The sequence below is a fragment of the Sabethes cyaneus genome, chromosome 3, assembly GCF_943734655.1.
Source record: "Sabethes cyaneus chromosome 3, idSabCyanKW18_F2, whole genome shotgun sequence".
Classification (NCBI taxonomy): domain Eukaryota; kingdom Metazoa; phylum Arthropoda; class Insecta; order Diptera; family Culicidae; genus Sabethes; species Sabethes cyaneus.
The window spans coordinates 43,669,401-43,684,875 of NC_071355.1; the positions used below are offsets into that span (position 1 = coordinate 43,669,401).

At 45.7% G+C, this 15,475-nt stretch overlaps 1 protein-coding gene across 2 annotated transcripts; it reads right to left on the bottom strand.

Moving 5' to 3' along the window:
- Positions 1-10,823: 10,823 nt before the first annotated feature.
- On the bottom strand, positions 10,824-15,248 carry LOC128739160 (protein suppressor of white apricot). Of its 2 annotated transcripts, none has more exons than XM_053834581.1 (5): positions 14,638-15,248; positions 13,466-13,638; positions 12,985-13,401; positions 11,901-12,927; positions 10,824-11,833 (listed from the first exon to the last, which is right to left on the bottom strand). In XM_053834581.1, the coding sequence occupies exons 1-5, from the start codon at positions 14,922-14,924 to the stop codon at positions 10,948-10,950; spliced, it is 2,790 nt and encodes a 929-aa protein (XP_053690556.1). In that variant the 5' UTR covers positions 14,925-15,248; the 3' UTR covers positions 10,824-10,947. The 2 variants fall into 2 exon arrangements, with proteins under 2 accessions (XP_053690556.1, XP_053690557.1); XM_053834582.1 differs by lacking the exon at positions 14,638-15,248 and adding an exon at positions 13,916-14,530.
- Between the last annotated feature and the right edge of the window lie 227 nt (positions 15,249-15,475).

Sequence of the window (15,475 nt, forward strand, 5' to 3'; positions counted from 1 at the left end):
ATACCCAGATAACACAAAATCGTAATAGAAAGTTCACATTAAATCGTTTTCATGTCAATTTCACGTTGGAATTGTATAATGATTAGAGTATGTCAAATCGAAGTGAACAATAAGTTGTTTTGCAGTCGTGCGTGTCTTCATAAACAATTCATGACTGTGAATTATAAAGCAGGATAGACAATTGCAATATTTGATTATATCTTAATCATATATTCAGGAGTATTTAGTTGCGTGTTATAAAAACTGCGCAAAATAGAATTACAAATAGTTGTCAAAACTTTCGCACGTATATCGCCTCCACTTTGGTACATATATGTTCTTATATGGCGTGAAATATAACTTTTTCGTTCAGATATGATTTCGTATACCTCAGTTGCAATCGAGATATACAAACCAAATGGTTTACTGGGTAGGGTTACAAATTAATGCGTCGAAAACCAAATATATGATAGGAAGAGGCTCCCGAGAAAGTTCTCTTCAAGAACCCCACCGGCACCAGGAATAGAGGGGCTCAACGTGCTAGATGGCTCGACCAGGTTGAAGCCGACTTGAGTGTGTCGAGACGCGCAATGAATTGGCGACGAGTAGCCCAGGACCGAGTACAATGGAGAGGAATTCTTGATACGGCAAGAGCCACCCCGGCTCTCGGTTGAATAAGTAAGTAAGTAAAGTTATGTTATGTTATGTTATGTGATCTGGTTTGAGTGCCAAATGTTTCGCAGACCTGCAAAGGCACTGTTACCGCTAAGGGAAAAGCTATGAGCGCAATCGGACCTACTTCTATAAAAGGATTCACTTTTTAGTATTTTCTTTGAACCTTCAAGCCAAGGTCCTTCTCTTGTTCGGAAGGCTTAGCAGGAAACTGGAAAATATTCAAAAGGAACGTTCAGATGAGAAGCGTTTACTGCTGGTCTGAGTTTGGATTGATTTTATTTTTGTAAAACTATTCTATTCTACATCTCGTACTGAGCCTCGATGAGTTGGACAAGCTTGCCGGGAACTCCTCTGCGCCTAAGTCCTCCCCAGGTGTTTTCGTGGTTGAGTCGGTCGAACGCCTTTTCGAAGTCAACGAACGCCAGCAGAAGGGAGTCCTGGAACTCGTTGATCTGCTCCAATATAATGCGGACCGTTGTGCTAGGTCTACACGTGATCGACCAGCACGGAATCCAGCCTACTGCCGCCGGAGAGTAGCGTCGATCTTCTCCTGGATCCAGTTGAGGATTACCTTATAGAGTACTTTGAGAGTAATACAGAGCAACGTGATGCCACGCCAATTACCGCATTCAGTTGGGTCTCCTTTTTTAGCGACTTTGACCAATATACCCTGCATCCAGTCCACCGGAAATGTTGCACTTTTCCATATATTGCTGCAAAACTGATCAGCTGGTGTCATACGCTGCTGGTTTTGCTGGTCTCTGACATTTGAAACTCGGAAGAATTGTTCAATATGTTCAGTCCATCGCTTAAGCTGTTCTGTACGGTCAGCTCTGTCCATTAGCGACATCTTTGTATTCATACTGGCACCACTAAGGCGGCGAGAAATATTAGACAACAAACGGATATCACCATTGGCTGCGGCAATTTCTCGTTATTCGGCTGGGGAGTTAATCCAGGCTCTCTTGTCCCGCGTCCCCCCTACGTATCATCGTCGGGCAGCTGTATTAGTCAATCTGGTTCGCGCTCGTTCAATGTTGGCTTTCTCTTCTCACCGCCTGTCGGTTTTCCTCCAAGTTTCATCCGAGATCCACCCCTCCGTCCGCAGCGTGCTTTGCCGAGGCGTTCTTGATGCCGCTGCATTGCTCTTCGAAAGTTCCACCAGGTGGGAACACCGAGGCTCGGGATTCAAGTTGTTCGGCAAAGGCCGTTTTTACCTCAGGATTCTCCAAACGGCGGACATCGTAACGGCACCCAAGTCGCCCGTTCTGGATTTTCTCAGTCCCGCTGTTCAGCTGGCTGTAGAAACTCTCTAACTAATGTTTATTTGAGCGTCTTAGTAGAATACCTGAACTGCTAGTAGAATTAAAGGATATAAATAACTTTTTGCTTTTCTTCTTTTTTTATTGTTGTAGAAACTCTGTTTCTTCTGCAACTTCTAACACGTGTTCTGAATCTGACAACGAATATTCTTTTGTTTATCGGTCCACACTCCGTCAGGGTCACATGTACCCTTGGGATCAGCAAAAACCCAAATCCTAAGGTCCCTATCCCGCTGACGAGGCTGCCATCTTGAGTGAACGGGAGCCACTGTTTCCGCTTCCCTGTTTACGTACTCCAGCCACATGGAGGTAGGAATAGGAGTTAGTGAACAGAGATGATTGATTTGCACATGTACACCCTTTACCAGGTCATCTATTAATTAATAATATTTATTAAATTTATTGGGCTGATTAAAATTCCGGATTAATGCTGAACAGCGCCAAGTAATGAAGCACATCAATAAGCTAATTTTAATGACATATCTTTTACATAATGAATGGGTTCATTTTCACTGAAGTAAAACCGATAATGAGCGTCAATTATTTAATAATTGGTGATACCATCAATTACGCTATCAAAGGATGTTATTTGCCGGCGTAAAAGCATGACAAACGTTCACCCGAAAATAGCGCCGAATTACGGTTAATTTCTGGAAGTGGGTCCTGACCTTTCCGTCGCTCTGATAGCGTATAATTGATACTAAAAGTGTCCGAATACCTACTAGATTAAGTACCTACATATAAGAGCAGCTCAGCAGCTTAATGTGATAATGAGCGTCGCGTTTAATTTATATTGTGGTGGCAACACAAACATACATACTTTGCAATGGGTCTGCCGTTGAACCATCAAGTAGCATGAAGCACGAGATTTTCGTAAAACGGCTAGTCACTAGCCGGCTTGATAGTTCCGCATCAATGGCGCTAACGCGTTCGTGCAGCGGTGATTAAACAGTCAATTATTTTTATTCGATTTTAACAATTTAAAGCACAATAAGGAATCCAGTAAGTGAATCTAAAGCCGAAAGTCAAATCTAAGCGAGTTCATCACGTGCAGTGGAGTAACTTGACCCGACTCGCTTACTGTCGCATCGGGTGAATTTCGCGCTATAGAAGATACTGAGCAGTTAACTTATCCTAGTTACTGGATTGAATCATGCCGTGCTTGACATTTATAATGCCAATATATTGGGACCAGTCCAGCAAAGTGACACTCGACTAGACTTATTTATATATTTAAAAGTGAACGTGAGTATGTTCCACCATAATTGTAGAACGCCTGGACTCTTCTCCACCACACTTGGTATGCATGTTCCTTGATGTAAGGGAATCATCATTGGAGAGTTGACAAAAGTATGGGATTGTCCCCAACAAGGAAGGAGGTTCAAATAAGTTAAGGCTGCCGCGTTTTGACTTGCATGTCTTGCTGATAAGGCTGGTAAACGGCTGAAAACTGCGTGCCGTCGGTGCCTTGTGCACGTGTAGGCATAAAATAGACCCTACAGTGGTTCATAGCCTGTTATTCAGCAACTCCTATTCCTAGCTACCGTGGTACCAGCCGGGATACGAGCAACTTTGGTGGAGATCGGGTAACCAACCCCGGTGGAAGCCAAGGTCGTATGTCAACAGGAAAGGATGGTTCTTTCGAGCTTCGCTGGCCCTCCGGCGAAACAGGGGGTGATGTAGCAGGCTTTGCAAGCCGTCACCACGAAAATTACACTAAAGCACGGAACGAAGAACAAGGAAATTCTTACTGGAATAATCGGAATAGACCCACGCGACGAAAAAGGACTAAATGGATTGCAAACTCGAGACGTGGAACTGCCGATCTCTCAACTTCAAGGGAGCACTCGAGTGCTCTCCGACGTATTGAAGAGCCGCAAGTTCAACGTCGTAGCGCTGCAGGAGGTGTGCTGGAAGAGCTCAACGGTACGTACATTCAGAGATGGACATTCCATCTACCAGAGCTGCGGCAACACACACGAGCTGGGTACAGCTTTCATAGTGATGGGCAAGATGCGGAAACGGTGGCCAATCAATGCTCGAATGTGCAGGTTGTGAACCAAGGGCGGATTCTTCAATATAAGCATCCTCAACCTGCACAGCCCTCACCTCAAAAGTACCGATGACGACAAGGATGAATTCTACGCGCAGTTGGAGAGTGAATGCGACCGCTGCCCAAAACATGATATCAAGATAGTCATCGGGGATTTCAATGCTCAGGTCGGCCAGGAGGAGGAATACAATCCGGCGATTGGAAGGTTCAGTGCACCAATGAAATGGGAAGTGTTTAAACTGTACATCGAATGGAAGTAGATTTGAGACAATATATGTGGATTTCCGGGACGAAGACGTGATTTTCTCGTATATTTAACGCAAAATCGACACCAAACAAGCGACAGGAATGCTGGGTATTAAGAATGCAGTTACCGTTATCGAATGGTACACATTCCAGGAAACTACAATGTGGCAGACCCGTTATCACGGCTTCCAAAACAAACAGAGGACAAGACGGATGATAAAGGTTCAGAAACGGCTCTCTGTGCTATCGTGGAGGTTAGCAGACCAACAGCAACTACTATGAGTGAAGTTATACAGTTTTCTCGAGAGGATAGAGAGATACAAGGAGTGAAGCAGGCATTGTAGGACGACAAATGGGAAGGTGAATTAAAACGATACGCTCCATTCAAAGGTGAATTATGCTTTGCAAACGAAGTATTGTTGAGAGCATCCAGAATTGTTGTTCCAGTTCAACTGCGACAAACAGTTCTTACGTTAGCTCATATTGGACACATATTCGTACTGATCGACCACTACAGCAGATACGTTTTGGCAGAACCCATGAAAAGAACTACCTCAAAGCAAGCAAAGCCTAGGTGCTACATTCCGTTATCGAAATTTGACCTTCTGTTTTTATACAAGACTTCGCAGCCAGCTGTTAGAGTGCAGGACAATTGCAGGGCCAGTTGCTACGATTCTATTGACTCTAACAGCCTCTCTCAGCCGAGATTCTAACATACGATGACTGGCTTATTAGGCCAGTGTCATACCTCGAAGTCAACCGGGAACCAAAAAAACTAACTCACATGATGTGATTCAGTTTTTGAGGCAAACCTTCACAAGAATGGGTCTTCCACAGGTACTGACATTTGATAATGCAAGGAACTTTTCAAGCCAACAAATGGTGGACTACTGTGTCGATCATGGAATCAAACTGACTCATACTATGCCTTATTATCCCAGCGCTAATGGGGAAGTCGAAAGACAGAATCGTTCGTTGATGAAAATTGTAAGAATACGTAAAGAAAAAGGTACAAACTGGCATGAAGCAATTCAGGAATATCTTTATATATACATATTCTATAACTCCACATACTGTGACAGGAATTCCACCAGCGCAGTTAATGTTTGGGAGAAGGTTTCGCGATCTGATCTCCCATCTACAAATGGACTGTTTATAGAGGATGAAGAAATGCGCGAAAGAGATAGAACAACAAAATACAATACAAAACAATATCGACATCTTACGGTCGGTGCAAGAGAATCGTTAGTAGCGGTTGGAGACGAAGTCTTAATGAAGAACATGATACCTCAGAATAAATTTGCAGTAAAATTTCTTCTTGTGCCAGCAAAAGTGATCGAAAGACATGGTAATAACCTAACCTTGGAGACACCAGAAGGTCAAACATATGAGTGAAATACTTCCCATGTGAGACCTTGGATACGACCATCTGTAACTGAGGACGAGCTACAAGAAACATCGGCTTTCACATCAATAGGTTGTTACCGTCGATATCTGCAACAAGCCATTGAATGTACATTCAAGGCATGCATTTAGTTTTTCTATGATAATTTAAATTCCATTATTCTGTGTTCCATTCATTTTGATTTCGTTTTCGTTCAAATTTTGGTGGCTCATTCTACTTGTATTAATTTTTAAGTTAAGTTAAGTTAAGTACTAATCCTAAACTCACCACCCTGCTAAATAGTCACCCAGCCCAAAATAAGCTTGGAAGACTACGCTTGAAGTCGACAATAATAAAGAAAATTGTACAGACCAGAAAAAAGACGGCAAAGAACCGCATTAAAATATCCAACCCTGAAAACGACTAACATCTCTGCGGTGAGTTTCTATAGGTCTATAAGCGAGTTCGACGCAACACCACTGTGTCCGGTGATCGACAGAGAAGGAGAGTGTGACAGAGGGATAGAGAGTGATGACAGAGGAGCAAAAGAATCAATCGTGGTTAGACCGATCAAGAGACAGGATCGTTGCTGCCTGTTCTCCAAACGGTATCAAAAAGTTTCTCGGTGGTACAAAACCACGTGCCAAAGTTAGTCTGCCTGTCAGTGAATTTGCTAGATTTCGCGAGTGTTAAAAAGCTGCTCTGAAGAGGATTACGACGCATCGTGAAACGATGAAGTCGTCTGACCGTCAAGCGGCTCCCTGTGATATTCCACTACAGTGGAATCGGAGAAAACCTTCATCATCTTGTAACCCGATTGGAATCGGTATTTGACCGCTGATTAAGCTAGTGTCCTGTTCGTACGCGAAAGCCCTTCGGAGAAAACAACCACTGTCTAGGAGGCCGAGTCTCGGTTACGTTCTATATCGTACCCCACAGCGTTCTCAGTAGCGTGACCCAAATCGGCGGGTCTTATATCTACAACCATCGCGGATCCCGTTCCGGCAGAGTAAGAAGCGATTTCACGTGTCACCGGTGACAGCAGAGGTGCTGGTGGCCGACGAGTAACGCCATCGTCGAGTCACACGTGTTCATTGAGAGGGACGAACGTTTCGGAGGGGAAGCCCCGAGGTCTGGTTAAGCCTGGCCTCCGCTCTTCGACGCCAGAACCGATGAGTCTCTCCTTTGTCCACGAGCGCCGTGAATAGAGCGACCGTTAAGATCCAAGAAAGCTCGATTCACATCGTTCCAGCCAAGGTACGTCACAGTCTCTCCCCCTCTACGTCTGCATGTTCCTGTCATCCTGTCAACAGGGCCCCAACAGTTCCAGTCGGCCGCACCGTTCAAATGAAGCATGATCGCATGTGTATTTGGTGTTTTGTATGCTTGATAGTCCGAGGTAAGTTTCTGGGAATTGAGTCTCTTCCAGTACATTGGTGGGTAGCCGACCATGTAACCAAGAGTCCGACCGAGCTAGTCGTTAGTTTAGCTCAGGTTTAGCCGCTAAACTCGACTGCAGAAGGAGAACCCCGCGCAGAAGTTACCAAGATGATGAGACCACAACGACACTCAATGCGACCCAAGTGATTCGACGATTATTGCCTCGATTGAATTTGTAACACTAAATAATATTTACTAAATAACTTTTATGTAAAATACGGGAGATATGTTGTAATCTTGATAACCTGGCAGCACTGTAGAGAGAATGTAGAGGAGTAGACGAATAAAAGTACCCGACTCGATAAACATTGTTTTCTGTTAATATACTACAACAAGAACACCTGGAGGCGTGCCTGGAGGTCACCAATCGACCACGTTTTGATCGACAGTCGGTACTTCTCAGACATTATCGACGTCAGATCCTATCGAAGCGCTAACGTTGACTTGGACCACTACCTAGTGATGGTTAAGATGCTCCCAAGACTCTCGGTAGTAAACAACATTCGGTACCGACGCCAGCCTCGGTGAGATCTCGCGCGGCTCAAGCAGTCAGACGTCGCCGTAAACTACGCGCGTTCACTCAAAGCTGCGCTTCGTACCAAATCTTTCGCGAGAAAAAGCGCTACCTGGAAGAGCAGGAGTATGCAGAGTTGGAGCGGTTGCATCGTTCTCAGGAAATGCAAAAGTTCTACCAGAAACTGAACGGATCCCGCAAAGGCTTTATGCCGCGAGCCGAAATGTGCCCCAACGATAGGGAAGTTAAGAAGGTCATCATGCAGCTGAAGAACAACAAGTCTCAATGCCGCCTATAAAGTGCTGTACCAAATCATTTTCCGCCGACTATCACCAATTGCGAACAGATTTGTGAGAACTTATCAAGCCGGCTTCGTCAAAGGTCGTCCCTACAACGGATCAAATATTTACACTGCGACAAATCCTCCAAAAGGGCCGTGAATAAAGGGTGTCCCATATCAAATTACACCACAGAAGAAACACTGTAGAAAATTACCTATTTGGTATTTTCTCTTGAAAACTTGGTTAGAAGTAGTTTAAAGTGTATTGTTTACACGCAGTATTTTTATCACGGTCAGTTTTTCGAAAATTGGAAAAATGGCGTCACCCGAAAAGCAACTAGAGCAACTAAGAGCTACTCTGAAATTGCAAAAATCATTGGTCGACTACGCTCGTCAGTTCAGTACGTGGTGGAAAACTTCAAAAGAACCAAAAATCTTGGAGTCACTCCCGGGCGTGGAAGAAAACAATGTTTGTCTGAATCACAAAAACGCGTCATCGTCCGGGAAATTTTGAAGTCTCCGAAGACTAGTGCCCCGAAGCTTGCAGCAACATTGGCTAAGACCGAGAATGTGACCGTAATACCCCAAAACATTCGTAACGTCATAAGAGATAAAGGATACCGAGGACGCGTAGCGCGCAAGACGCCATATATTTTGGCCAAGAATATTAAAAAACGACTGGAATATGCTCTGAAAAATGCAAAAGAGCCGGAAAACTTCTGGGAAGATGGGATTTTCTCTGATGAAAACAAGTTTAATATTTTTGGGTCAGATGGTAGGGTCATGGTTTGGCGGAAACCAAATACGGAATGGAAGTTGAAAAAGTTGAGACCAACAGTGAAACATGGCGGAGGTAGTGTGATGGTATGGGGTACCTTCAGCGCGAGCGGGGTTGGTGATTTGACTTTCATTGAGACAACTATGGACCGCTTTGGATATATGGACATTCTGAAGCGCCATCTGGTTACCAGGGCGAATAAACTAGGCCTCGTTAAAAAATTTAAGTTCGTCCGTGATAATGATCCAAAGCATTCTTCGATGTTAGTTAAAGAGTGGCTTCTCTATAACGTGAAAACGACTCTTCCTCATCCTCCCCAGTCACCAGACCTCAATCCCATCGAACATTTGTGGGACCATTTGGACCGAAAAATTCGTCAACATGCAATAACAGGAAAACAACAACTGAAACAAATTTTGACGGCTTAAAATCACACCGGAATTTACACGAAAGCTAGCTATTTCGATGAAAGATAGACTTCAGTGTGTTATTCAAGCTAAAGGTGGCCATACAAAGATATTGATTTTTGATTGATACAGAAGCGTCTGCTTCCTCTTCAGAAGCACACCGAGGGCCCTACGGTCTTCTGGCCGGATCTAGCTTCGTGCCACTATACAAAGATGTCCTGGAGTGATACCAAGCCAACGGGGTTACTTTCGTACCCAAGGACATGAACCCCTCCAACGCACCGGAACTAAGGTCCATCGACTATTATGAAGCAGACACTATGAAAACATTCCAAAGAGCTCAAATCTGAGGAAGACATGAGGGAACAGTAGGTTTCTGAAGAAGAAGCTGCAGCCAGATGTTGTACAGAATCTTATGAATAAAGTAAAGCGTTAGGTACGAGCATACGGTTATGGTATCGAAGTTGAATGAAATAAATATGCCAAAACTAATTGATTACTAATAGATCATATTTTATTGTCTGAAAGTTTGAAAAGAATCGGTCAATTAGGTAATTTTCTACAACGTTTCTTCCGTGGTGTAATTTTATGTGGGACACCCTTTACAGAGTTCCCACGCATCATTTGTTCGTTGACTTCAAAGCCGCATATGATACCATCGACCGGAAAAAGCAATGGAAAATTATGTACGAGAACAGCTTCCCAAGTAAGCTCATCAAACTGATTAAATCTACGATGGATGGTACACAGTGCTGTGTTCGGATTTCGGGTGGATTGTCAAGTTCATTCGAATCACACAGAGACGAAGGTGATGGTCTTTCATGTCTGCTGTTCAACATAGCGCTGCAAGGTGTTATGAACCGAGCGGATATCAACACGCGGGGCACGACATTCAACAAATCTAGTCAATTCGTCTGCTTTGCCGATGACATGGATATTATCGGCAGAATGTCTGTGGCGGTGGCTGAACAGTACACCAGACTAAAGCGCAAAGCAGAAATGATTGGGTTAAAGGTAAATACGTCTAAAACAAAGTACACGCTGCCCAGCGGAACTGAGGTCGAACGACGCCGCTTGGGCAGTGGTATACGCAGTGATCGACGGCGATGAGTTTGAGGTAGTCGATGAATTTGTCTACCTTGGCTCACTGGTAACGGCGGACAATGATACCAGCCGTGAGATTCGGAGGCGTATTATCAGCGAAAGTCGTGCTTACTATGGGCTTCACAAGCAATTGCGGTCGAGCAGACTAAGTCCCCGTACAAATAAGTGCACCCTGTACAAGACGCTTATTAGACAATGCTCGAGGAGGACCAGCGAGTGCTCGGAGTTTTCGAACGACGGAGTATGGAGTATGGAGACGGATGAACCATGAACTCGCACAGCTCTATGGCGAATCCGGTGTCCAGAAGGTGGCTAAAGCTGGACGGATACGATGGGCAGGGCATGTTGCAAGAACGCCGGACAACTACCCTGCAAAGATGGTGATCGCCTCAAGCAAAATGGTTAGACCAGGTGGAGCAAGATCAGGCGGAGAGTACTCGGTGTCAGAGGAATTGGAGAGCGGTAGCCCTCAACCGAGTTACATGGAGAAATTTGTTCAACAGGCTTTGTCTTAGGACGGCAAGCCACCTAAGTAAGTAAGTATTTTCGTTTCAACTCTGTGTTTCTTCGATTATTTAGTGGACGGTGATAATAAAGCGAAAACGAAAAATCTCCCGAATAATATTCAATAATTTATTCAGTCCGTGTGTCGTCATTCGCTGCTAATATTATTTAAACAAAACTACTCGGAAATACACATTTACAACAATCCCGTACGTACGGCTATTAAAGTAATAAAGCAGCCACCGTCCGTCTCACAGCTTCCTACCTTCGCTCCTTGTGGTGATGGTGATGATGCCGGGACGACGAAGATGACCGGGAAGATTTGTGGGTCTTGTGACTCTTCTTTTTGTTTTTTTTCTTCTTCTTGGCGTCCCGCTCCGAGCGGGACCTGCTGCGCGATGATCGCTGTGGACTAGCCGACGGGGTTCGACTGCGGCTGCGCTTTCGCTTCGACGCTTTGGTTTTGCTGCTTCTGCTCCGAACGGGAGTCGGACTTCGGCTGCGGGATTTTTTCTTTTTTGATTTTTTGCTCTTGCTGCTTTTGTTGCTTTTGTGTTTTTTGCGGTGCTTTAGCTTGCTGTTGGAACCGGAGCGCGAGCGGGTTCGTGATCGCGATGGACGCCCACGGGCGTCTTCGTCGTCGTCGTTTTCCACCAGAACCACATCATCGTCCGCACTGGATGGCACTCGATTCGAACCGGGGCTCGAGCTTTGCGACGGAATTGAATGAACCGACAGGTCGGACGTGTCATCATCGTGTTCGGTTTCGTGTTCCTCGAATTGGTTCTGCAGCAGTTCGAGACCATTTTTTGCCGGCACGAGAGACCGGAGCGTCGGTGTCGACGGAGGGGACCACTCGGAGTGGGCAACGGGTTCCGGTTCTGGCTCTGGTTCCGGTTCCGGCGTCCCCGCTGCTGGTTGCTGCTGATCGGGAGGTTTCTGCAGCATGCTGAGGAAAGCGTTCGCTTTCCGCTTTCGCTCGAGCTGCAGTTGCTTTTCCTTCGAGATCATTGCCAACCGCTCGCGGGCTGCCACCGCCAGCTTGTCCTTGATGCGGTCTTCCATACGCTTTTGGTCTTTAACGACGCTGTCGACGTCGACGGCCGTCGGCGCGGGTTGTGGGACGTCTTCCAGTGGCGGTGTGCGACTGTTCGGGGTGAAAAGAGAAAAATAAATTACGATCAAGTAACGAAATTTGGAGTTACAGAACGCACCTGATGGGAACTTCCTGGGGCGAATTATTTATCGAAACTGGCGGAGGAGTTTGGCTGTGCTGTTCTTCGGTTTTATCCAGAATTTGTTCTAACTTATCAAACGGTTCAGTGGAAACTTCCCCCTCGGGAACGGGGGATTTACTTTTTTCCTTTTCTGTCGCCGCCGGTTCGTCTGTTTCTTCCTCGTCACCACCCAATTCCTGAACGACGTTGGCTTTGGCACCTTTGCTAGCATCGTCTTTGTTGCTTTTGATCGAAAAGCACACCGCTCCGCCCGGCTTAGTGGCTTGGATTTGGGTTTGCGGAGGTGGTACGGGCTGCGGTGCTGTATTGACCGTTTTGATCCCAATGCTGGGTGTTTCTATCACGGTGCCATTCTCGATTTCCCGAGTGATTGTCACCGGTTCGGGACTTTTCGGACGAACCTCTTCGTACGGGTTGATAAGATAGCGCACGCGGAAAGCATAATACGGATAGAATTCATGCTCCTTTCGTAGGAACAGAAAGCGAGGATCGTTTTTCGTTCGCAAAGCGTCCTCAAAGCTGTAGCCATTCTTGGCCACATACGTGGCCGTTTTTTCGATCACGTGCTGGAAAATTTCCGGTGGAAGCAACCCGCTGAAAACTATCTCCTTCCGCGGAACCGACTGTTCCGGCTCGGTGGCGTTCTTTGTTTCCGCTTCACTTGCACTGTCTTCGCTGTCGGAATCGTATTGCACTAGACCAGCCAAACCAGCCGAGACCTTCGCCACCTCAGCGCTTTTCTCCTCGAGCCGATACTCGAACTCACTGCTAAGCGCGGTCAGCTGTGTTGGATCGGTCGGTTCCGGCGAACACTTCTGCTGGTCCGATTCCGAGTCGTCAGCTTTAGTGGGAATCGGAGCGCCGGTAATTTTACTGATCAACTGCGTGTAGGCGCAATCCACCGATGGTTTGTACTTGATGGTAGGAATTATCAGTTTTGGTTTTACAGGACTAACTTCTGCCGGAACTTCTTCCGCTGTCTCGTCTGCTGCTGGGTTGGCTTCTGTAAAATAATAAGTTTTTCTAGAAAACAGCTAATTTTGAACTTTTTATCACCGACCTTCCTCGGGAACCTCTTCCGGATATCGATTTGTTTTGATGGCCATCAGTACGTGACGGTAGTAGCGATACAATCGCCCGCCAGGGTTCAGGAAGTCGAACTGTGGATTGGCAGCTTGTTTCGCTCGCAGCAAAATTTCCATCTGCGAGTCCTGGGAAGCGATAAACTTAGCGGTCTTTTCGACGATGGCATGCTCTTTCATTGTTTCTGGCAGTTCGACGAGATCCGACGGAATCTCGAAATTGGCCGGAGCAACGAACGGAGGATCTAGGCTGTTCTCGTCTTCGACGCTGTCGGCACTTATTAATGGATCGGCAGGAGCCGGACCGACCATGGCGGCGCCATCCACCGATGCAGCTGCATCGTAATCAAAACCGATTTCGGCTCCACTGGCGGCCTGTCGTTTGGCAGCCTCCTCTGAGAACCAAAAAATAGATATTTTTGAACTCATTTTTCAGTCTGATAGAAGGATTCTACTCACCCTGATAGATTTCCTCCTCGACTTCATTCGCGTACAGACTGTGGTACCGTTCCTCCTCGCACAACTGCTCCGCCCGTTGCTCGGCCGGCGACAGGCAGTCCACCCGGTTCCCGTAGCCTCCGATCGGTGGTTCGTGCTGGCTCAGATCATGCAGCGCACCCCTGGCGTCGTATCTGCGTGTCGAAATCATTTATGGAAGAGAGCAAAGAAAGGAAAGAAACAAAACCGAACCAGATTAGTCGATCCCCGCGAAACGAAAGCTTTAATTCAGCGTGTTTGGTGAGCTGAAAACGGAACGCCGGTTCGGTTTACGCGATGAAACCTCCGGCGCTTTGCGCTCAAATCACCATCCTCCAAACGGCAACAGTGCCGGAAGCTTCTCCCGCCAACCGAAACCGGCGAGAAACGCAAAATCATAAACATGTTGTAAAAATACTAAAATCAAATTACCACTTATACATACCACAGCCGCGCTGAAGTCGAGCATTTTTATTTGAGACGAACCTGAACTATACGGAAAAGAATCTGCGTTTTTGTTCTAGACATGATCAGCAGTTTAAAAAAATTTAATAGTCGAAGGGCAAATTATCCGGATCTCAGTATACTGCCACAGCTGCTGGCTGATTCGATGCTTTCACTTCCCTTCTCCGACCAATCCTATCCGAATCAATGACATCAATCAAAAGGGAAAATGTGCGTACGGTTCAACGGATGATCCGCGGCTAGAGAGCTAAATAGAAACGGAGGCCCATGCCGTGGCCGCCATCAAGCTTACTTCGTATTTTAAGCGTTTTATAATTTTTCAATTTATTTGTAAAATATTAGCATTACTTAATCATATTGAAGAATTTAAATGGTTTATCTTTTTAAACATTTATCCTGTCAATTGCTATTAAGGTACAGCTTTACAGCTTCCGCAGAGCCAACCGGATGCCGGAACCAAACCTGAAAACCTGTCTCAAAAGAAAACCGAACTGCCTAAGTTTTCGAATTCCGTTTTCCACTTTATCTAAAAAGTAAAAACGAATTCGCAAACCAAACAGGAATTTGCGCTACTTCCAGAAGCTATGAATCAACAACGGGTTAAGGTAGTGAAATTATTTAGCAATTCTTTTTTTTTTCGATTCGATTTGATTTGATTGTGGCGGAAAGTAAGGAAGGAAATTATTAACCTGTCTATCTTCAACTGATTGTCGCCCATCCACGGTATCAGATGACGGCCCTGATCGATGAAGCGCGCCTTGTCGTCGTCCCGGAAGACCTTGCACGAGTAACCGAACACCAGCAGGTCGGCAAAGTTGTCCTGACCGTACGGGTGATGGTGGTTATGATGGTGCAGTCCCATACCGATCGTTTTGCGCAGGATGCCCGATTCGCCATTGTTCAATCCTGTGTAGCCGCCGCTGCTGCTGCTGCTGCCGCCGCCGCTGGCGGGACCACCACCCGGTCCAGAGTTCATTTTGTTATTCACAAATCACACCTAGCAGTATATGTCACACCCCGTTCTCTAGCTCCCAAGCCACTTCTCAATGCGCAATGTTCGCTGATACCGGTCGTCGGTTGCTCATGTTCCGAACGCATCGGAAACTCACTGACCATTCATATAAGACTAGCTTCCGACTAATTTTTAATCTTGAAAAAACACACCGAAACTCATATGTGGTCTGGAAACTTTACGCGCAGTCTGTTAAACTGCTCTTGATCTATTAAACCTTTACACTTTAGCTAATGAAAATGCAATTTTTAACCCGAAAAACGTGAATTTAGGAATTTTCGCAAACTTTGCACAATGCTAATTTTAGAAGTAGAAAAATGGCTGTCCTGTTTTTGACAGCGCGCGTAGGTGTGCGTGCATTTCCCGGGAACCGCTAAATTGCTAAACCGGTTCAACTATATATGTGAAATTTGCCTCCTGGGCATGAATATAATTCACGGCTGTTTGCATACTGCGTAACACAAAACTTGTGTAACTTTATCTTGCTATTTTTTCAAAGCCACACCATTAACCAA